This window comes from Leptodactylus fuscus, chromosome 2, assembly GCF_031893055.1.
Source record: "Leptodactylus fuscus isolate aLepFus1 chromosome 2, aLepFus1.hap2, whole genome shotgun sequence".
Taxonomy (NCBI): Eukaryota; Metazoa; Chordata; class Amphibia; order Anura; family Leptodactylidae; genus Leptodactylus; species Leptodactylus fuscus.
In genome coordinates, this window is record NC_134266.1 from 271,503,192 (window position 1) to 271,526,515 (window position 23,324).

Sequence of the window (23,324 nt, forward strand, 5' to 3'; positions counted from 1 at the left end):
ACAAAAAAACCTTGAATCATCCCATTATATAATAAAAAGTTCTGTGCAATTCTCATAGAGGAGACTCGATTTCTCCTTTTTTTTTTCAATACCTCTGCTTGAATTAAAGGTGCAGAAACTTTCATTATACAATTACCAAAAAAAAAACAAAAAACAAAAGACAGACCCCCAAACAGACATAGAAAACACAACCAGCACTTTGGGTGACGGATCTTTAATAATCTGTCAGTCCGGTCTATAATCTGCGTCCACCATGGTTCTGCGGGTTCGGGATGTGATGGCGAATTCCGTCTCGATGAGGAAAACTTCCCAAAATTTTGTTTGCAGCAGATTTTGCAGCCAGGAGTAACCCCCTTTATCCAACAGGGAAGCACCGGAACGCAGGATCGGAGGATGGGGGGGGGCGAGACTGACCTATATACAAAGTCTATACAATACAAAGCTCAGCGAGTGATCAGGAAACAGTTATTTATAATTTCTGTACAAAAACAGCAGCAAAAACTGCAGTCCTTATATATAGTATATACACACGCGCCGCACGCTAAAAACGGAATTAAATAGTCGCACTTCCATCTTAGTTTTTTTTTTTTCGCTCATAAAAAGTCTGACAGTTCAGAGAAATTTCAGCAACCAGGAAACAAAAAAAATAAAAATTTTTTTTCAAAAAGTCCTTGAAATGGCCAACAGTGGGCGTCTATGTACAGGACCGTCCATGCACTCCCTCGCCCCGCCACTAGAGGGCTCCAAGTGCTGGGTTGTCAATGACATTCTGCAGCTGCAGCTGACCCTAGAGGGCAAAAGTTTCCGGCCAATCAGAGGAGCCGTCCACTACGTATTCCAGAAGGTTCCGCTCACAAACTCAGATCATCTCCATACACAGATAGCTAAGCGATTCCAATATGGCTGCCACAACTTGCCACCCAGCTTTTTTAGGAACCTGAAAGGCAAATGCACCCTTCTTTCTTAATGCCACTGCATAACAGCACAGTTTTGCCTTCCAAGGAGCCTTGGAAAGCTTGGTGGCGATGTCCACAGAGATACTTGTTTATAACACTTGGTCACCCAGCTTTACTAGGGAACTAAATGGCAATGGTCAAAACTCCCAGTAAAATAAGAAAGATGGGTGGTGACCACTGGCTTTCCTACTTGTTTTCCTAGTCACCCAGCTTTCCTAACATCTCGCATGACAAATCTGACTTTCAATGAGGAAGGCTAGGTGCCAAGTCATTGGAAAAGTTGGGTGCTTTCTGCTACTGCTACAGTGACCCATAGGTTTTCTTAATCATCCAGCTTTCCTAGTGCTCTGAATGGCAAATCTGCCCTTCCCTTTCAATGTCATCCCATATATAAATAGATTTGTAGTTCAGGAGCTCAGAAAAGTTAGGTGGCTGTCCATTTTTTCCTTTCCCCCATTCTCACCCAGCTTTCTCAAAGCTCTGAAATACAAATCGGCCTTTAACCAGATAACTATGTAGTTCAGGAGACTACAAAAGCTGAGTAGTCGTCTTAGTCACCCAGCTTTCCTTGAGCTCCTGCCATTCAAGGACATACAATAGGTAGTTCAGGAGCCTAGGAAGGTTAGGTGACTATCAATGTCATTTATTTTTTTTTTTAATGGGCACCCAGCTTTCCCAGTGTCTGCATTACCAATCTGCTTTGTGTCCCAAAATCATTCTATAGCAAGAGAGTCGAAAGTTCCGGTTCTAGAAAAGTTGGGTAACTAGCATTGACTTTCCTCTAGGAAAGCTGGGTTAACCAGCTTTCCAGAACAAAACAATAAAAGGGGTTTTAGGGTCGCACTAATACGGTCACAGGAGATCTCCAGCGATCAGCGATGATCAGAGGAGGAACCCACCAAGTGTTCAATTCCCTGCAGCGCCCCCACAGGAGAAATGCACCATTACACAGCTCTCATTAAAAACCAATCACACCTTGTACGGCGGCCATCTGACGTTCACGGCACGTAGAAAAATTTTTGTGCAAAAATTTGTGACTTTTTGCTGGTTCGTGCCGCCCCCACAACTTTCACAGACGGAGGTGGGACGCTAAATTTGTTATCATTTACACCAGTTTACGAAGGTAAATGATGCCTGAAATGTAGAAGACTGCGTAGATTTCGGGAGAAGGTGCGGCTGCGTTACGAAGAGGCGCAACAAATCCTCCAGTGGTGCCAAGGAAATGAAGACTTGCATCGTACGTGACGCCCATAGTGGGGGAGATTTACTAAGCGAAATGGGCCAGAATACGCACTCCAATTTTGCCACAAAATGGAGGTACACGCCATGGGGCACATTTACGTGTTTTAAACACTTTCGCGCCTCACTTTATAAGTGGGGGCGGATAAAATGCGACCAAAGGCTTAAAGTAAACCATCCAACATAAAGTTAGACAAAAGTGCCTATAAAGATTCGCCAAGTCCCTCCAACGTGAAGCGCCGCCATAAATATGGCGCATCGACTACGTTTAACCCGTCTAAATATTAGACAGAATTAGTAAATCTGCCCCATTGGGGTCCCCACATAGGAAATTTGGGCCCGGGAATAGATAAACACCACAAAAAGGGAGACATGAAGAAGAGTTGGAGCGAATTCCTGTCAGAAACAGTCGGGACAATTTCCGTACGCAATTTTTGCGAATCTACGGCCGGCTGCAAGAGGCAGAAGTCATTGTCATCAGGATTTTCAGGCAATAAACACACTTATGGAAAGTCTGGGAGTGAATAAGACATTGGCATGAAGAAACATGTTTGTTTTTTTTCTGATTTGATAGCAAAGGGTGGGGTACATTATTGCGAAAACATCTCCACCAAAAACAGCGCCACAACGGTCCACAGGTTGTGTGTGGTATTGCAATTCTACCTCAAGAAAGCGGAGGTGCAATACCAGACACGACCTAAGGATAAGTGTGGCACTGTTCGTGGAAGAGAGTCACCATGCCAGTAGCGTGAGGAGAGTCGATGAGGCGATAGTCTCCATTTTGATACCTGGCAAATCTGGCCACGCAAAATCCAAGCGTCATAACATAGGTGAGGTAGGCAACATGGCGCATATCATGCTCAAGTCACAAAAATGGGCATGACAGGTCCAAAAGGGATTAAGTAAAAGAGGCGGCCATGAGAAAATTTTCATGTGAGTCCTGGAAGCAAATGTCTAAAAAATTGGTTTTTGGGATGGCAGGTTACCACAGGACATAACCATGGTCATGTGACATAAAATACTGACGTTTTCTGGTATTTTTTTTTTAATCTAAAAACCACTTACTAGGCCTCATCTAAGAAACTGAGGCCTGCTTGCCCACAGCAACCAATCAGAGCCCAGCTTTCATTTCAAAATCTGCAGTGGAAGGATGAAAGCTGAGCTCTGATTGGTTCACTAGAGGAAAATGCTTCCCTATTGGTTGTTAAGGGCTGCTGTCTCTGAAGTAGTAGTTCAGGACTAGGCCCAAGTCTTTGCGTTTATATAAGAGGACGGCCATTTTAGTTTCGCATGTAAACAAATAGAAGGAACATTTCCATAGACCAATTTCTATGAAGTGGTGGCCTGTAGTCCATTGGTTTGTAGAACTGTGACTACAATTCCCAGCAAAAGGGAGTTGTAGTCACGTGACAAATTTAGACCCTTCGATTAAAATCCAATGACCTACTACGATATTATATAGGGAAAAATACCCGTAATCCGGCGTCCAATAATCCAGAAAAATCAGTTACAGACCGCGTTGTGTGACTTTGGCGGAGAAAACCTGACAATTTTAGCCCTTACGGCCGCCATGTTGCCCTGCCTCATGCACTAACACAAGCGAGCGGGGACGTTTCGTGGCTTGATGATGCCGCGACTACGATATTTTTTGCGCTTGGAGGTGCCGTCGCAGCTACATTAAAGTCAACCTCAACCACCCCCCATTAGTACGGGTGGCACAGTGCAACATGGCAAAATTCGGACATAGGAGAGGAATCACCGCCAAAATAGCGGCGTAGGCCCGGCCTAATGGTCAGATGTTCATAAAACTGCCACAAAACACTGAATTTGTCCAAAAAATTCACTAAAAATGGCAGAATAATATCGCAAATTACCGGAAATGGAAAAATCGTAGCATAAACCGCCAATTAAAAACGTACACTGCATATTTTTACCGCAGCGTATGAATGAGAAGGAAACATTGTGGATGGAAAATCTGCAGCATGGCCGCCTCGTGTGAACGTACCCTTATAATTCTAGATTATCAGATGCCGGATTAAAAGGGATTTTAAAAGATTTATATATTTTACACAGTAAATAGTCGCCATCAAAAGCGTATCGTTGGTCCCTGGTTATTCACTCCCAGCCTCCATATCTGTTGGGTTCAACCCCTGCCTGGACAGTGGGCAGCCATTTTGTTTTACAGGTTTCAATATATAAATAAAAAAATAAAAGAAAACTTCCAATCCTCTGAATGTGCAGATCCTGGAGCTAATCCATGATTACTCGGGCATCATCTTAGTGAATGATCCCCCCACTGGCATGAGGAAAAAAAAAAAAAATGTTAAAAACACACAAAACAAAAATACTGTGCTCATAGATTGTCCCGTCCCGGGTTATTATAGGAGTCGGGATCACGTCGTGATGAATGTGGCGTCTTCCAGCTTTTTAACGGTATTAACCGAAGCTCTCCGTCTGTAGAATCCGCCACTGAGGGCAGATGTCATCATACTTTCCATGGCTGCTATGAGTGCTCAATATTTAATGAGGGTTTACACTGTGTCCTGTCATCCGTGGTGATATCGCCATCATGTATGATCACCGTGTCTTCATCTCCAAGGCGCTGGCTGGTGAAGTTATTCATCTCCAGGAGGCCGCTGGGTTCTACCACCACATTAGAGCTGGAGTGACAGGGGATGGGATACTGAGGGATGGTCTGGAAGGGAACGCAACACAGCATTATAGTAGTTATATTCTTGTACATAGGAGGTAGTATTATAGTAGTTATATTCTTGTACATAGGAGTAGTATTATAGTAGTTATATTCTTGTACATAGGAGTAGTATTATAGTAGTTATATTCTTGTACATAGGAGTAGTATTAGAGTAGTTATATTCTTGTACATAGGAGTAGTATTATAGTAGTTATATTCTTATACATAGGAGTAGTATTATAGTAATTATATTCTTGTACATAGGAGCAGTATTATAGTAGTTATATTCTTGTACATAGGAGTAGTATTATAGTAGTTATATTCTTGTACATAGGAGCAGTATTATAGTAGTTATATTCTTGTACATAGGAGTAGTATTATAGTAGTTATATTCTTGTACATAGGAGGTAGTATTATAGTAGTTATATTCTTGTACATAGGAGTAGTATTATAGTAGTTATATTCTTGTACATAGGAGTAGTATTATAGTAGTTATATTCTTGTACATAGGAGCAGTATTATAGTAGTTATATTCTTGTACATAGGAGGTAGTATTATAGTAGTTATATTCTTGTACATAGGAGCAGTATTATAGCAGTTATATTCTTGTACATAGAAGGCAGTATAATAGTATACTTTTCAACAGAGACAATATAGCATTTAGTGGCAATGTAGTACAGATATTTTGCTCAGATTGTATACCACATATGTAGCAGAGATTTACCTGTATAATAATTTCAGAAGGCATTTCTTCCGTTCTCTTTGGAACTTGTGGAACATTCTGGATCTGAATAATTTGACTGGCAACTGGAACATCTACTTTCCGGGTAAGCGGAGGTGGCGGTGGTAATGGTACTGGTAGTGCTGCTGAAGAGGTTGCTGTAATGATGGGGGCTGGGAAGCATTTAGGAGGTGGTGGTACTGTTGTAGTCACTGCACTTTGTGAGGATAACCTCTGCACCTGTGGAGGTATGGCCGCCTCTGTTAACACTGGCATAGGTTTAATAATAGGTGCAACTTTACATGGGGGATCCACGATCATGGGTTCTACATTTGTATCTATATCGGCTTCCATCATGGACATCTTCAGTATATCTGCAACAGAAGCTTTGTCCGCCATTGACACACTGGGGAGAATACTTGCCATAGCAGGGGTGAGCTTCGGTAGACACTCGCTTATGGTTGCTTTTGAAACAGTGGGCGGCTGATGTCCCTCAAATGTGATTTTCGTAACAGCAGACCCCTGTGTTACAAGTGGCTGCGGAACCAGGAGAAAAGGAAGAGAATCAGGTGTGAGACCACAAAAAATAGAGACAAACAGGCTGACCCTACATAAAAACTAATAACGTTATAGCCAACGGAGTAGTGAGCGCAGCTCTGGAGTATAATACAGGATAAGTAATGTAATGTATGTACACAGTGACTGCACCAGCAGAATAGTGAGCGCAGCTCTGGAGTATAATACAGGATAAGTAATGTAATGTATGTACACAGTGACTGTACCAGCAGAATAGTGAGCGCAGCTCTGGAGTATAATACAGGATAAGTAATGTAATGTATGTACACAGTGACTGTACCAGCAGAATAGTGAGCGCAGCTCTGGAGTATAATACAGGATAAGTAATGTAATGTATGTACACAGTGACTGCACCAGCAGAATAGTGAGCGCAGCTCTGGAGTATAATACAGGATAAGTAATGTAATGTATGTACACAGTGACTGTACCAGCAGAATAGTGAGCGCAGCTCTGGAGTATAATACAGGATAAGTAATGTAATGTATGTACACAGTGACTGCACCAGCAGAATAGTGAGCGCAGCTCTGGAGTATAATACAGGATCAGTACAGGATAAGTAATGTATGTAGACAGTGACCACCAGGGAGCCACGAAACAGCTAAATCGATTTGCCCACTACTTCGGCTTACCTGGCTGATCGTCTGCTTCTCCGAGATTGGGATCTGCATTGGGGTCTGTGAGAGCTGCGACTGCATGTAGATCTTCTGCTGACCTGGGACCTGTTGTAGTTTCGGCAGCTGCTGGGTAGTTTTCACGGCTAACACCTGTACTACAGTCTGTTGTGGCTGTGATACCAGTGAGGGGATGTGCCTCTCCTTGACCAGCATGTGGCGCTGTGTGTGCTGTTGCATGTGCTCCTGCTGCAGGGGGGTGATTTTCTGCTGTCTGATCGATAGCTGGGCCGTTTGCTGAATTTTATGCTGAATCTGCTCTGGCTGGAGCTGGATGATCTGCTTCTGCTTGGTCTGCAGGGACTGGACTGTCTTTACTTGCAAGTGCGCCCCCTCCTGGTGCAAGTGGATTTGTTTCTGTTGCCTTTGCGCCAAGGCAGACCTGTAGAAGAGACCAGTCTGAGGGTCTAACGTGTCCATTTCTTCCACTTCACCCTCTTCCGTCACCGTCTCTTCTGTTCTTTTGAACGCAGTGTGACTGCTCAATGCCTGCAGGGGTAAAGTCAAAGTCACAAGGGATTAAGGGTAAAACAAATTCGAAATACTTAGTATATACACCAATATTGAGCTCTTTGCTACTTGTAAATTGACAATCACTCTGAAATTTCTGCTGAATCTGTCTTGGTCTCCCAAAGTATAGTGTCAGCTCACTGAGGTATCAAATTACAGCTCTCCATAGACGTCTATGGGGAGAGGATGAGAAGGAGGGACCAAGCGAGATAGGAGGAGAGCTCACAGCAAACTTACTATTAGCTGCAGCAGGTTCTCTCTCACCCCAAGTGCTTTATTTAAATCGGTAGAAGTCAGATATCTACAGCGTCCTATACGATCCTGCTGCTACTTCTAACTAAGGAGCAGTTCCTCCTAAACTGACAATCACTCTAAAATCTCTGCTGAATCAGTCTGTGTCTCCCAAGATGAAATGTCAGCTCACTGAGGTATTAAAATTACAGTCTCTCCATAGAAGTCTATAGAGTGGTGATAAGAAGGTACCAAGTGAGAAAAAAGGATTGACAGGCAAAACAGAAAACTTACTATTAACTGCAGCAGGTTCTCTCTCACCCCAAGTGCTTCCCTCCCCCATCAGAACTAATTATTCTCCATATAGTGTCCTATATGATCCTGCTGCTACTTCTGAGTAAGGAGAAGATCCTCCTTGACTATTCTTGCTCCTAAACTGACAATCACTCTAAAATCTCTGCTGAATCAGTCTGTCTCTCCCAAGATGAAAAGTCAGCTCACTGAGGTATCAGATTACAGTCTCTCCATAGAAGTCTACTGAGTGGTGAAAAGAAGGTACCAAGTGAGAAAAAAGGATTGACACAGACAAAACAGAAAACTTACTATTAGCTGCAGCAGGTTCTCTCTCACCCCAAGTGGTTTTTTTCCCCCCTATCAGTACTAATTATTCTTCATATAGTGTCCTTTATGATCCTGCTGCTGCTTCTGAGTAAGGAGCAGATTCTCCTTTAGCAGACGCGAACAATTAGGAAGCGAGAGGTAAACCCTATGGGTAGGACCGTTGGTTATGTATGCTACTCCCAAACGACGCATCTCCTGCACTTGTTCTAGTAGCCAAACCGATTTACAGCCCAGGCCACAATAATGGTAGGTGAAGCCCTGAGCACCATACCTGATGCATTATGTGAGTGATGGCTCCACTAGAGGAAGTGGGCAGCGACTTCACCACCACGGATGTCTGCGCTGCGCTCTGAGACTGGGAGACGTGCTGGAGCAGAGTGCGGGAGGACTGCGACGTCTGGAGCTGGTGGTGCTGTGACGGGTGGCTGACCTGGAGGAGAGACGTCAGAGGAACATCTCCAGAACTTACGGTGGTGGTGGAAGCCACGGGTCTGGTTTTACCTAAAAGGATGAGAAAACAAAAACAATGGTATAAAAGTTCTATACATCTCTCATTTCCATCTTTCCCTGCTCAGTCAGTACAGAGGAACCTCTCATTTACAAACCAATGTGGAAGACAAGTCTAAGTCTAAGGTTCCCCATTCAAGGGGGGGTCCTCCCCTGATTTTGCTCCAATCTGGGCCGCAGGGCAGTATTCCAATAGGACAACCACCCCAAACACCTTCAAGATGACCACTGCCCTGCTGAAGAAACTGGGGCCAAGTAAGTCTCCAGATCTAAACCCTATTGAGCACTTGTGAGGCGTCCTCAAACAGAAGGTGGAGTAGCGCAAGGTCTCCTAAACTCCACCAGCTGCGGGATGTCATCATGGAGGAGCAGAAGATGATACCAGGGGCAACCTGTGACGCTCTAGTGATCTCCAGGCCCAAGAGGGTTAAGGCAGTGCTGGAAAATAATGGTGGACACACGAAATAAGGACACCTGGGGCACAAGCTGTCCATTCTCACGCAGGGGTGTACTGACTTTTGTTGTCGCCAGGGGTTTAGACATTAATGGCTGAGTGTTGGGTGGTATTACACGGTTATACAAGCTGGACACAACACTGAACACTGTAACATTTGTAGATAAAAGCGCACCACAAACAAAAGGTTATCTGTCCTGCACCTTCTAGAGATCAACGGGTGCAGATCACATCATAAAATCATCAGAACTACAAGGAACAAAATCTGCTTTAGGCTGAGGCCCCACATTGCGGTAACGCAGATTTTTCTGTTGCAGATTTTGTTGCTACAAAAGGAATGGGGAATAACGGGGGCTGAATATTCTGTTCCGCAATTAGAATTGCTAAAATGTAACCCTCCCCTGTCCCCGCTCTCACATTACCCCACATGATATGATGTCATCTCAGGATAACTCTATATGTACAAGCTCCATCCACATGTTACAGGACAGGACTGGTGACGGCTCATACAGCTTTATGTTTGTGTAATGACAGTCACCTCTATTACAACATTGTCTGACCTCTGTATAAGCAATGCCGCCCCTGCTACCTCTTGTGTCACCCCCTCTACCTCATAGATTGTAAGCTCTTGTGAGCAGGGCCCTCAGTATATAGGAATCTCTTATTTCTCCCTTCTGATCAATCGGCTCCTGGCTTTGGCTCAAAAAACTGCAGCAAAAAAAAAGCTGCATTTCCGCAACAAGGTCCGAAGTTGAGGAAACATAGAAAAAAAAAAAAAAAAAAAAAAACCACACGCTACATTTTACTGGTTAATCCACACATTATGGAAAAAAAAAAAAAAAACCATTCATTTTTGCTGCAGAATTGTAGGAATTTTCCCTATATGGTTAGGGGGGGGGGGGGGGGGGAAATCCATAAAATAATTCTGCAGAATAAAAATTAGTTTTTTTTTTGCTGCATTTTGCCATGTTGGGCCTTAGCCCCACCATTACTGCGATACTGAAATCTTGATTTTTCAGATTGCATGGTACGTTGTAGATAAATAAAAAATAAATAAAAAAAATACAACTAAGGGCTCATTCACATCAGCGTTCATCTGTCCTTACTACAGGTTTCCGTTTTCTACATAAAACAGATGCAGGAGACGGAAGCCTGCAGGAGACTCTCACCCATTCATTTGAATGGGTGAGAGAGATGTCCGGCCGTGCGCGGCGGTGAGCGTTTTGCGCTCTCCGCCGCGAAACCGGGTTTTATAATCCGGACAGAGTCGGACATGCAGTACTCTGTGTCCGGATTAAAAAAAATCCGGTTTCGCGGCGGAGAGCCTAAAACGCTCACCGCCGCTCACGGCCGGACCCGGTCTGTGCTTTCCGTCTTCTGCCATGCAGAAGACGGAAAACATAGAACGGAGACATGAACGCAGGTGTGAACCTAGCGTTAGGCTAAGACCCCACTTTTGGGCATTGCGGAAACGGTGCGGGGAAAAAACACTGCATTTTACATTACCAGCATAATGAATGCAATTTTGTCCAATCCTAGCCCCACAGTGCGGAAAAAAAAAAGCTGCACTTTTGAAAACGCAGCATGTCAATTATAGTGGCGGAAACGCTGAGTTTTTCCGTCCATAGATTTCTATGGCGAGTGTGAAAACCGCAGCATGAGCAATGTGTTGCAGAAGCTCTGCAGAAACGCTGCGGAAAAGCATGAAAATCCGCAGACAAAAACTCACTGTTTTGCTTGGTTGAGGCTAAGAACCCACAGGCCGGAACCGCCACGCTAAAGCGTAGCGGGAACAACCACAGCGTGAATGTATTGCGGTTCTTCCCAGAGTTTTCCTCCGTGGACTTTGTTACAATTATATCTATGGAGAAGCCGCCGGCGTTTCCTTAGATATCAGACATGCTGCGATTTTCAAAACTGCGACTGTTTTGGAAATCACAGCGTGTCCGTGCTGCATTTTTTTCCGCAAAGTGGGCATGGGTTTCGCATGAATCCCAATCACTTTGCAAGCGCTGTGAAACACTGCGATTTTTCAGCGGAGTTTCCGGCCCATGGGGCTCCGGCCTAAATAGCGGAGGACCAGAAGTCCTTAGGATTTTAAACATAGCCTTTCAATCACCTTTATTGCACATGAGAAACTCGAGCAAAAACGCAATGGAAAACTCAACAGAAAAACTCATATGAATTTCCGCAGCACAAAACTGAAAAACGCGATGAAAAACTGAAGTACACGCGCGTTTTTTCCGTGACAGAAAACGCAGCGTTTTCTCTGTGGTCTTTTGCTGCGTTTCTGCCCAGTGGGGCCTTAGCCTTAAAAGGTATTTTCTGGGATAAAATACATTTTGTACACTAATCTAAAAACCTTTCCCCCCCACCTACTTTCTAAAAATGTATATTACCCGTATACCTGGGGCGGTTATGTGACCGGCCAACGCACATTTTCCGATTATCTGGTGATGTTCTGTTTCCCCGTTTTCGGAAACTGAACGCCACCAATTCCCCCCTCCAGCCCATCATACTTACCTGTCTTCCTGTACGGGCGGCTCCTCCTCTTCCTCCTCCTTTGACTCTGCCGGCACATAGGCCTTACGCTGTAGCCGGACGCTCCATCTCTACTGCGCAGATGTTGGAGGCAAGCGCCAACCAGGGCACACGCCGGCAGAGTCAAGGAACGGAGGGGTTTGCAGTTCCGGTTTGCAAGTTTTGGTCCAAACAAAACATATGAGAGTGGTTTGCCCAACACAAACTATAAAGGGGGCGTGGCCTAAATAATTGCAATTAATCATAACTGGGATAAATTTTTGATTTAGGTCATAATTGCCCAGCACTAGTAAGTGTTTTGCTTTTCTGCAGCGCCATCACTGGTGAATCTAGGAATTATATAATTTCATGTCCAGTGTATTATGGACGGGACAGGTCAGGTCCTCCAGAGCGAGAGACACTCTAAACTATCCCCCCCATTAACTCACTATATTAAATGGACTATCCCTTTAAGAAGAAAATCTGGGAAAAACACAGAAACCTCCATCTATTCCAAGAAGTTATGTAAATAGAAACACATTTACTTGTGATTCATTTAATTGCATTATTCCTCAGTTATGGTGCCGCACATGGGGGAGAAGCGACCACAGGAATGGGCTCGGTGTGAGGTCACTGCACTGCAGCCATAGGATTACTGGAACTGGGAAAGGTATATGGGAAGGGCCGAAACACCACAAATATACAGGGTATATACCGGGAACATTGTTATTACATTATACACAGATTTACCCCATGGATTCCTGGAATGAGAAAGTATATGAAGGATATGTCCAGCTCTACGTAGGTCTGGTGTTAGCCTGCTGGTGCAGTCTCTTATCCTGTACTATTACACTAAGGAATAGCAGAGCTGAGCGTGTTAGTAGTACTAAGGAATAGCCGAGCTGAGCTAGTCGTGTTAGTACAGGAGGAGTAGCTGGAGGGATGGTTGGGTGTAGTGCAGAGCTCTTTCATCTGTCCGGAGTAGCCGGGAATGGTGGGATCCCCTGTAGCAAAGCATGTTCTCCCATAGACTATAATGGGGTTCAATATTCAATCGAATAGTCGAATATTGAGCGGCTATTCCAAACGAATATCAAATCTGGAACATTTTACTGTTCGCTCATCTCTAGTCACTTTCTAATCTGACATTTCCTGTTCCTTATATTGGCTGATGCGTAATCTATGGGATAACCCTCAGTCATGTGACTGGCACAGACGAATGGGTGGCATGGAGACATGGAGGGCATCAGTGGCAGCAACTAGGTTTACTGATGGCACCGATGCAGTATACGGTATATACTATTACATCTACATGGCAATGGTATAGAGCGTAGGATGATCTGGGAACGCTGGGGTTGTAGTGTTCTATGTATACAGTATATACAGTAGTGTTATGCTTGGCACATGATGGGGGTTGTAGTGTTCTATGTATACGGTATATACAGTAGTGTTATGGTCGGCACATGATGGGGGTTGTAGTGTTCTATGTATACGGTATATACAGTAGTGTCATGGTCGGCACATGATGGGGGTTGTAGTGTTCTATGTATACGGTATATACAGTAGTGTTATGCTTGGCACATGATGGGGGTTGTAGTGTTCTATGTATACGGTATATACAGTAGTGTTATGGTCGGCACATGATGGCGGTTGTAGTTTTCTATGTATACGGTATATACAGTAGTGTTATGTTCGTCACATGATGGGGGTTGTAGTGTTCTATGTATACGGTATATACAGTAGTGTTATGGTCGGCACATGATGGGGGTTGTAGTGTTCTATGTATACGGTATATACAGTAGTGTCATGGTCGGCACATGATGGGGGTTGTAGTGTTCTATGTATACGGTATATACAGTAGTGTTATGGTCGGCACATGATGGGGGTTGTAGTGTTCTATGTATACGGTATATACAGTAGTGTTATGGTCGGCACATGATGGGGGTTGTAGTGTTCTATGTATACGGTATATACAGTAGTGTTATGGTCGGCACATGATGGGGGTTGTAGTGTTCTATGTATACGGTATATACAGTAGTGTTATGGTCGGCACATGATGGGGGTTGTAGTGTTCTATGTATACGGTATATACAGTAGTGTTATGGTCGGCACATGATGGGGGTTGTAGTGTTCTATGTATACGGTATATACAGTAGTGTTATGCTTGGCACATGATGGGGGTTGTAGTGTTCTATGTATACGGTATATACAGTAGTGTTATGCTTGGCACATGATGGGGTTGTACTGTTCTATGTATACGGTATATACAGTAGTGTCATGGTCGGCACATGATGGCGGTTGTAGTTTTCTATGCCGCTACAGACACACACAGCACAACCACTCCCCAGCCACAGTTTTCCGTCCTTCTACTTGACAATCACAGCAGTGGTCACGGGACTAGTCGCCTTACTACAGGATCTTAAAAGGATGGACTTTTATAGCGCCCCCTACCTGTAGATATGTATTCTGCCACCAATTCTGACTCCACCACAGCAATGGATGAACTTTCAGCCTGATGTTTATCAGGGGCCATCTGGATGGGAACAGCCATCTGACTGAGGTCAATAGTCGGCTGGCGGGGCTTACAATCCGCTTTCTCCTTCACTGAGGAATAAAAGGGCAGTGATAAGTAGAAGGTATTATTAGGACTGACCCTGGTACCATCCGAGGGGTCACTGCGGAGAGGACGTATTGTAATTTTGGGGGGACGCTGCGGCACGGTAGACTGGTGGTGGGCTCTACTGTCTTATATAGGACGACGGAGGAATCTACAGGTGCGAGACCACTGCCCGATTGTCAATTACAAGACACTGATAGACGTATGGAAGTGACATGCAGATCTATGGGTGGGGGTACAAGGCATGAGATGGATCTGGTAATGATCATATCGCACATTAGACTCTAGTCACATCCAGAGCTGCATTCACCTGTTTCGGGCCCGTTGGAAAAACTATAAGCTCCACCTTCTCTGAAGCAAGTTTCTGATGCATTCACCTCCATGGTGGTAGGACCCCCACTGGTTATGACAACAGGGGTCCCCATTTGCCCGTAAGGAATGGAGTAGTAGACCAGACTTTCCCATTGGCGATTCATTCACTTTTATAGTCGTTGGACCCCCGCTGGTCATGAGGCCAGGGGTCCCATGTGTCTGGTTGCAGGTCAGTCTTGCATGTTGCTGATGCATTCACTTCCATGGTGGTTGCGCACCTATCCTAGGAAGGGGCGTCCCAGAGTTCCCTTTTAAGAACGCAGTAGCAGGTCGAGCATATTGCAAATTCATTCACTTTCAAGATGGTTGGACCCCCCCCACCCCCACTGAAATGCCCGACGATCTTGAGAACAGGACTCCCATGTGCCCTGTAGGAACGGAGTAGCAGGTCTGGGATACATGTTCATGATTCATTCACTTCCATGGAGGTTAGAACCCCCACCCATCATAAGAGCGGGGGTCCCATGTGCCCCCTATGAATGAAGTTGCAAGGCTGGCATGGACGAGCAGGATTCATTCACTTATATGAAGGTCGCACCCACGCTGCTCAGACACTTATACAGGGGTGGCGCTATAGTGGGTACAGCAGTGCCAGTCCATACCGAGACCTGGACTCTAAGGGGGCCATATACATACCACTATTCTAAATGACACAAGGTAAGTAGGGGATCATTACAAATTTTGCATTGGAGTGCAGGGGCATCGGGTTACACCTTTGCCCACCGACCATGACAATGGGGGACCCTTGTGCCCTGTTGAATATAGTAACAGCTCGCACATGTGACTATCGCTCCATTCACTTCTACGTGTCAGAATTAGAAATCGCCACAATTTTAACGCAGCTCTGGATGTGACTGAGTATACAACATATTGTATGAAGTTATGGTGGAGGTAGAACTTCCACTTGAGGCCTAGTAGAGGTTTATATGTTGTATGCCACGTGTATACCACCTCGCTGTACTCACCACTTGTTTGCTGCAGCTCCATCAGGGCCTTGATGGTGGACGTTGCAGACTGGGACTCTCCTGCAAGGTCTTGGTAGATTATGGTGGGAGTGGTGTCCATGGCTATTTCGTGTTCTGACCAGTCTTGACCCCGAGACGCAATAACGTGGACCACCGGCTGCGAATCTGAAGGAACCAAGAATATTTAGTATCTGTCCACCAATAGAAGTCTAATGCTCTTCCATACCCAGGACTGCAGACCTGACAAGGTGACGGGGGGAGAAGATACCGGTATGTGCAGAGACGCTGCAAAAAAACAACTCCTGTTCTGGCAGATCCAGCCCTTCCATGTATTACACAGTCATCTGAACGACCAGCATGTAATACTACATTTCGCCTATAGTGGCCGCTATAGGAAAAAGGCACAGTCCGCCAGAGCCATTGGCAACGATCGCTGCTGATCGCCAAAAGTTAATGAAGCTGGCCTAGCAGTCTGGGGCTGATCTGTGCGGGGTCTGGGTGTTGGACCCCCACAGATCACATACAGATGGGCTAGCCTGTGGATGAAAAATTGATTTGAGGGGTCCAGAAGATCCCCTTGATACAGCAACCTGAGATGGCAGCACAGTGTGGAGTCTCATCTTCCCCTTCTGTCAGCTGCCATCTTAAGAAGTTGGGGATAATATGCAGATCAGTAGGGGTCCGACCACCAAGACAAGCCCCATCCCCGCTCACGAAAATAGGGGCGCGATGGTTGAGACAGACACGCAACCCTTTGTTATCTCCAGTGCTCCTAGTGCTGTACTTCGGCCATGTTAGTTGCTCCCACTGAATGGAGCTCTGTCACCCATCCCACCCACCGCTCTATTCAGAACGACCCCCACTAATCTTAAAGTTTGCAAGTTAACCCCTAACTTCTGAGAAAGGAGTACTCATCCCTTTAAGAGGAATGCTTAAAGCCTAGGTGTACATTAGTGCCTGACAACCGGCCTGGTCATGCAGAGTCCTAAGCGACCAGGTTGTCTCACATAACTCAAAACCTGAGGGCAGAGAAGCCGCACGAATGTCTTAAGAGGTGTTTGTTACTTGGCTTAACTCGACATGTAGACATCGGCACCTTGGGAGCTCTGGGAGGACTCTGTGGACGAAGAGCTGCTCTCCGTGTCCTCTTTCACTTCTTGGATGGTGGCACTTGTGGTCTCCACCACCCGAGACGCCTGCTGAAGGGTTTCAGTTACCAGCTGCCGGGTCTGTTCACTCATGACAGTCGCCTGGAACGTGACCGGCTTGGGCTTTATAAGAACCTGAGGAAGGAGAACACAAGAATGACCCAAAGTCTAAACCAGATGTCAAGTGAAAGACAGAATCAAAGCATGGAACCCTCAGTCTGCACCACTGACACTGGAATCTCTGCATCATACTCCAGAGCTACATTTATAATTCTGCAGATGGGAGAATTGTCTAGAGTAGGATACAGGATAAGTAATGTAATGTATGTACACAGTGACTGCACCAGCAGAATAGTGAGCGCAGCTCTGGAGTATAATACAGGATAAGTAATGTAATGTATGTACACAGTGACTGTACCAGCAGAATAGTGAGCGCAGCTCTGGAGTATAATACTGGATAAGTAATGTAATGTATGTACACAGTGACTGTACCAGCAGAATAGTGAGCGCAGCTCTGGGGTATAATACAGGATAAGTAATGTAATGTATGTACACAGTGACTGTACCAGCAGAATAGTGAGCGCAGCTCTGGAGTATAATACAGGATAAGTAATGTAATGTATGTACACAGTGACTGCACCAGCAGAATAGTGAGCGTAGCTCCGGAGTATAATACTGGATAAGTAATGTAATGTATGTACACAGTGACTGTACCAGCAGAATAGTGAGCGCAGCTCTGGAGTATAATACAGGATAAGTAATGTAATGTATGTACACAGTGACTGTACCAGCAGAATAGTGAGCGTAGCTCCGGAGTATAATACTGGATAAGTAATGTAATGTATGTACACAGTGACTGTACCAGCAGAATAGTGAGAGCACCACTGGAGTATAATATAGGATAAGTAATGTAATGTATGTACACAGTGACTGCACCAGCAGAATAGTGAGCGTAGCTCCGGAGTATAATAATGGATAAGTAATGTAATGTATGTACACAGTGACTACACCAGCAGAATAGTGAGCGTAGCTCCGGAGTATAATACTGGATAAGTAATGTAATGTATGTACACAGTGACTGTACCAGCAGAATAGTGAGCGCAGCTCTGGAGTATAATACAGGATAAGTAATGTAATGTATGTACACAGTGACTGTACCAGCAGAATAGTGAGCACAGCTCTGGAGTATAATACAGGATAAGTAATGTAATGTATGTACACAGTGACTGTACCAGCAGAATAGTGAGCGCAGCTCTGGGGTATAATACAGGATAAGTAATGTATGTACACAGTGACTGTACCAGCAGAATAGTGAGCACAGCTCTGGAGTATAATACAGGATAAGTAATGTAATGTATGTACACAGTGACTGTACCAGCAGAATAGTGAGCGCAGCTCTGAGGTATAATACAGGATAAGTAATGTAATGTATGTACACAGTGACTGTACCAGCAGAATAGTGAGCGCAGCTCTGGAGTATAATACAGGATAAGTAATGTAATGTATGTACACAGTGACTGTACCAGCAGAATAGTGAGCGCAGCTCTGAGGTATAATACAGGATAAGTAATGTAATGTATGTACACAGTGACTGTACCAGCAGAATAGTGAGCGCAGCTCTGGGGTATAATACAGGATAAGTAATGTAATGTATGTACACAGTGACTGCACCAGCAGAATAGTGAGCACAGCTCTGGAGTATAATACAGGATAAGTAATGTAATGTATGTACACAGTGACTGTACCAGCAGAATAGTGAGTGCAGCTCTGAGGTATAATACAGGATAAGTAATGTAATGTATGTACACAGTGACTGTACCAGCAGAATAGTGAGCGCAGCTCTGGAGTATAATACAGGATAAGTAATGTAATGTATGTACACAGTGACTGTACCAGCAGAATAGTGAGTACAGCTCTGAGGTATAATACAGGATAAGTAATGTAATGTATGTACACAGTGACTGTACCAGCAGAATAGTGAGTACAGCTCTGGGGTATAATACAGGATAAGTAATGTAATGTATGTACACAGTGACTGCACCAGCAGAATAGTGAGTACAGCTCTGAGGTATAATACAGGATAAGTAATGTAATGTATGTACACAGTGACTGTACCAGCAGAATAGTGAGCGCAGCTCTGGGGTATAATACAGGATAAGTAATGTAATGTATGTACACAGTGACTGCACCAGCAGAATAGTGAGCACAGCTCTGGAGTATAATACAGGATAAGTAATGTAATGTATGTACACAGTGACTGTACCAGCAGAATAGTGAGTGCAGCTCTGAGGTATAATACAGGATAAGTAATGTAATGTATGTACACAGTGACTGTACCAGCAGAATAGTGAGCGCAGCTCTGGAGTATAATACAGGATAAGTAATGTAATGTATGTACACAGTGACTGTACCAGCAGAATAGTGAGTACAGCTCTGAGGTATAATACAGGATAAGTAATGTAATGTATGTACACAGTGACTGTACCAGCAGAATAGTGAGTACAGCTCTGAGGTATAATACAGGATGTAACAAACAAAACAAAACAAAACAGAACAGGACATCCAGATACGTACTTGGGTTTTTCCTTGCTGTCCATAGACTATTTTGGTGGGGATGATCTTCGTTGCTGGCTGCACTGCTGAACCTATACCCTTGGGCTGTGTGACGATCATCTTGGTAATAGGCCGGGTGGCGGTGATGATGGCAGGTTTTGTGCCCGCTGGCATAGCCTGCAAGGCTTTATCCCCCTACAACGATATAACAATATCCTATTATAGATCAGATAACCACAAGTACACAGCGGATGATTTGTAACAATGTATCAGTCCAGCTAATCCTCTGACAAATTCACAAGCTTTGCTCTGCTTTCTGCAATATCTTTGGATTTAGTGAAAGGAAACCCACCGCACCACTCGGAGGCCAAGCCCGTGAGCTCCATCCACTTACCCCGGCATTCAGCAGCGTGGTCACAACATTCTTCCCCGGTATCCCCTGGATAGTTGTACCTTTGCCCGTCGTCTTCTGCACCACAATGACATTGGGTTTAGACGTCATAGGGATGGTGGTGATCTTTGTGGTTGTACCTGTGAAAAAGAAGAGAGACAAGTTATTGGGGCACTAAACCCACAAAGGGTCACACAATAGTGAACTTGGGGAATAAGGGGGATTTCTACGCTACCCTCCCCCTTCACCTCTGGATTCCCTGACTGTATATTGTATTACAGGAATGTGTCACCCTATAAGGATTAGATCCAGTGCAGGGCACATCACTGACACCCTATAAAGAGCCGCAGAGGTTTTACAGGACCCCTATAATATGTCCTACAAAACCGTCTGGAGCCAACGGGTCCTCCGACACCTTGTAAGACAGACGATCGGCGGCCAGCCACAAAGGCTCCGTCATAAAAAGAGAGAAGAGATTTTATCATCTGCAAATTATACAGAGTGTCAAAGAAGAACAAAAGTCTCCTCAAGCACAAACCCTGGAGCCGCCATCTTGTCCAAAATGTCTTCAGCCATCTCTAAATGAATCCATCTGGGAAAGCTGGGTAGTGATCATCAGACCCATTGTTATAGCTTCCGCAGGAGTCACCCAGCTTTCCCATAAACCAGAATGACAGGTTATATGGAACCAAAAATTAGCAGATCTGAAGCTCAGGAGACTAGATAATGGAAAAGGCAAAATCTGGGGATCAATAGTTTTGCAATTTCCAATACACTTGTTATATTCTGCGGGTTTGCAAGGTTTCTACTGGCTCTGAGCGGACACAAGGCAAGATTTGTTACAGCTGAGGGTTTGTTACTAAGGTATCCAGTCTGGACAATGGTCTATGACATAACCTGCCCGTCAGACAGACACGACAGATACAGAATACATAGATACATGAGCTGCTGATGTGTGTACGGCACAAAGGATAGTCCTGATACAACTGTAACAAAAACTCAGCTCTGAGGATTATTAGGTGTGTTAATTTATTACAAAGTGGCAGAACTTAATTAGAGAGATGTACGAAGATAAAACCTAAAAATAATAAATATAATCGCTAGCAGGAAAAAAAAAAGTAAAAATGAGGAATCCCCCCATTAAAATGAATGGGAGACACACACACACACACTCACCAGATACGATGTTGCTACTGATAATCTTGCCTCCCAGTGTGGCCAGTGACTTTGGCACTACAGTAATAATACTTCCACTGGTTGTCTTTACATATGTGGCACCTGGAGTAGCCGCCATGCGAGCTCCGAGAGCTGAGCTGACCGCCGGGCGTGTGTAAGTTGCCTGTGTCCCTGTAGGTAGAAGGGGAAAAATTAAAAATCAACCGAATTATACTCCAGAGCTGCGCTCACTATTCTGCTGGTACAGTCACTGTGTACATACATTACATTACTTATCCTGTATTATACTCCAGAGCTGCGCTCACTATTCTGCTGGTGCAGTCACTGTGTACATACATTACATTACTTATCCTGTATTATACTCCAGAGCTGCGCTCACTATTCTGCTGGTGCAGTCACTGTGTACATACATTACATTACTTATCCTGTATTATACTCCAGAGCTGCGCTCACTATTCTGCTGGTACAGTCACTGTGTACATACATTACATTACTTATCCTGTATTATACTCCAGAGCTGCGCTCACTATTCTGCTGGTGCAGTCACTGTGTACATACATTACATTACTTATCCTGTATTATACTCCAGAGCTGCGCTCACTATTCTGCTGGTGCAGTCACTGTGTACATACATTACATTACTTATCCTGTATTATACTCCAGAGCTGCACTCACTATTCTGCTGGTACAGTCACTGTGTACATACATTACATTACTTATCCTGTATTATACTCCAGAGCTGCGCTCACTATTCTGCTGGTACAGTCACTGTGTACATACATTACATTACTTATCCTGTATTATACTCCAGAGCTGCGCTCACTATTCTGCTGGTGCAGTCACTGTGTACATACATTACATTACTTATCCTGTATTATACTCCAGAGCTGCGCTCACTATTCTGCTGGTACAGTCACTGTGTACATACATTACATTACTTATCCTGTATTATACTCCAGAGCTGCACTCACTATTCTAATAGTGCAGTCACTGTGTACATACATTACATTACTTATCCTGTATTATACTCCAGAGCTGCACTCACTATTCTACTGGTACAGTCACTGTGTACATACATTACTTATCCTGTATTATACTCCAGAGCTGCGCTCACTATTCTGCTGGTGCAGTCACTGTGTACATACATTACATTACTTATCCTGTATTATACTCCAGAGCTGCGCTCACTATTCTGCTGGTACAGTCACTGTGTACATACATTACATTACTTATCCTGTATTATACTCCAGAGCTGCGCTCACTATTCTGCTGGTGCAGTCACTGTGTACAGACATTCCTAATGCCAGTGACCAGGTGGTTATGGTGACACTTACCGCTAGGAGTGGTGACTAGTTTAGTGGTCATTATGGCCCCGTTACTGCTGACCACCATGATTGGGGCGTTGCTGCTGTTCGGCAGAGACGCAGACACAGGCTTCGGGAGGATCTTGCTGGGCTGGACTTGTTGTGTGATTATTTTCACACCTGAAATACAACGAAAAAGCAAAATCAGCAATGCCTGTGTAGTGTGACTTCAGAGCTGCATACACCTTCTCTTCCACAAGCAGTGTTACTGTATCACTAAGAACCTGCAGCTGCATCCCCCTCCGCTCCCACTATTGATGCATTTCCTGCTGCCTGAGGAGGCCGGTGATGGTTCCCAGCAGACATGGCACCAGTGATGATTCAGTACTCACCGGACTCCTGCTTGATCTGTATGGTGGGTTTAATCCCCGGGGGCATCTGTTGTTGCGAGGAGGAAGCAGGGTGAGACAAAGCCGGTGGTTGTGCCATAGGGGGCGCCTGCTGCGATATCTGATGGATTTGGTGCTTTGGCGACTGTTGGTATTGCTTGGGAAACTGCGCAAGGATTTGGCCAGGAGACGCCACCAGGCTCTTGGGGGAGGGCAGTCTGTTACCAGAGGCCTTCACGGTTGACGTTGAGACACCTAATCCAGAGAGAGGAGGGTTAGACAGCGAGAAGTCAAAACGAAAGAGACGGCTCGTCTTATGTAATGAAGCGTGACCACTAGACAGAGGAGAAGATCTGCTACAGTCTGACCGCTAAGGGGCCCACAATCCTGAGTATGGGAAAAGGGACCCCTATTATGAATGTGGCCGAACTCCTGCTGGACACAGGTGACCCCATCACATTTGGAGACAGTTCTAGTAGAGCATTCGGCCATTTCCGGCTCCCCCAGGGTGCCCTTCTTAGGATCAATGGGGTCTCGTCAGTCCAATATAGATAGATGTTTCACTCCCCCCCCCCCCCCAGTGTAAAGGAAGAGGCACATGAGCCTTTCCTCATATTATTGCCCCACCCCCACCCTAAACACCCTCAACCCCCCATCACCATATAGAGTTGGAAGAGGGAGGAGCTACACAGGAGATTTCCTTAATGTTAT

General features: G+C 44.8%; 1 protein-coding gene across 3 annotated transcripts in view; it reads right to left on the reverse strand.

Moving 5' to 3' along the window:
• Positions 1-226: 226 nt before the first annotated feature.
• Positions 227-23,324, reverse strand: part of EMSY (EMSY transcriptional repressor, BRCA2 interacting) — a 30,271-nt gene continuing 7,173 nt past the window's right edge. The window contains exons 8-19 of one of the 3 annotated variants that reach the window (XM_075266260.1): positions 22,617-22,868; positions 22,255-22,404; positions 20,921-21,091; positions 19,748-19,884; positions 19,375-19,548; positions 16,749-16,935; positions 15,653-15,817; positions 14,150-14,302; positions 8,489-8,718; positions 6,814-7,344; positions 5,612-6,145; positions 227-4,890 (exon numbers count right to left, since the gene is read on the reverse strand). In XM_075266260.1, coding sequence (XP_075122361.1) covers positions 4,699-4,890; positions 5,612-6,145; positions 6,814-7,344; positions 8,489-8,718; positions 14,150-14,302; positions 15,653-15,817; positions 16,749-16,935; positions 19,375-19,548; positions 19,748-19,884; positions 20,921-21,091; positions 22,255-22,404; positions 22,617-22,868 — 2,876 coding nt within the window. In that variant the 3' untranslated portion in view covers positions 227-4,698. Of the gene's footprint in view, positions 4,891-5,611; positions 6,146-6,813; positions 7,345-8,488; positions 8,719-14,149; positions 14,303-15,652; positions 15,818-16,727; positions 16,936-19,374; positions 19,549-19,747; positions 19,885-20,920; positions 21,092-22,254; positions 22,405-22,616; positions 22,869-23,324 lie in introns of all 3 variants that reach the window. The other 2 variants (XM_075266259.1, XM_075266261.1) reach the window with 2 other exon arrangements.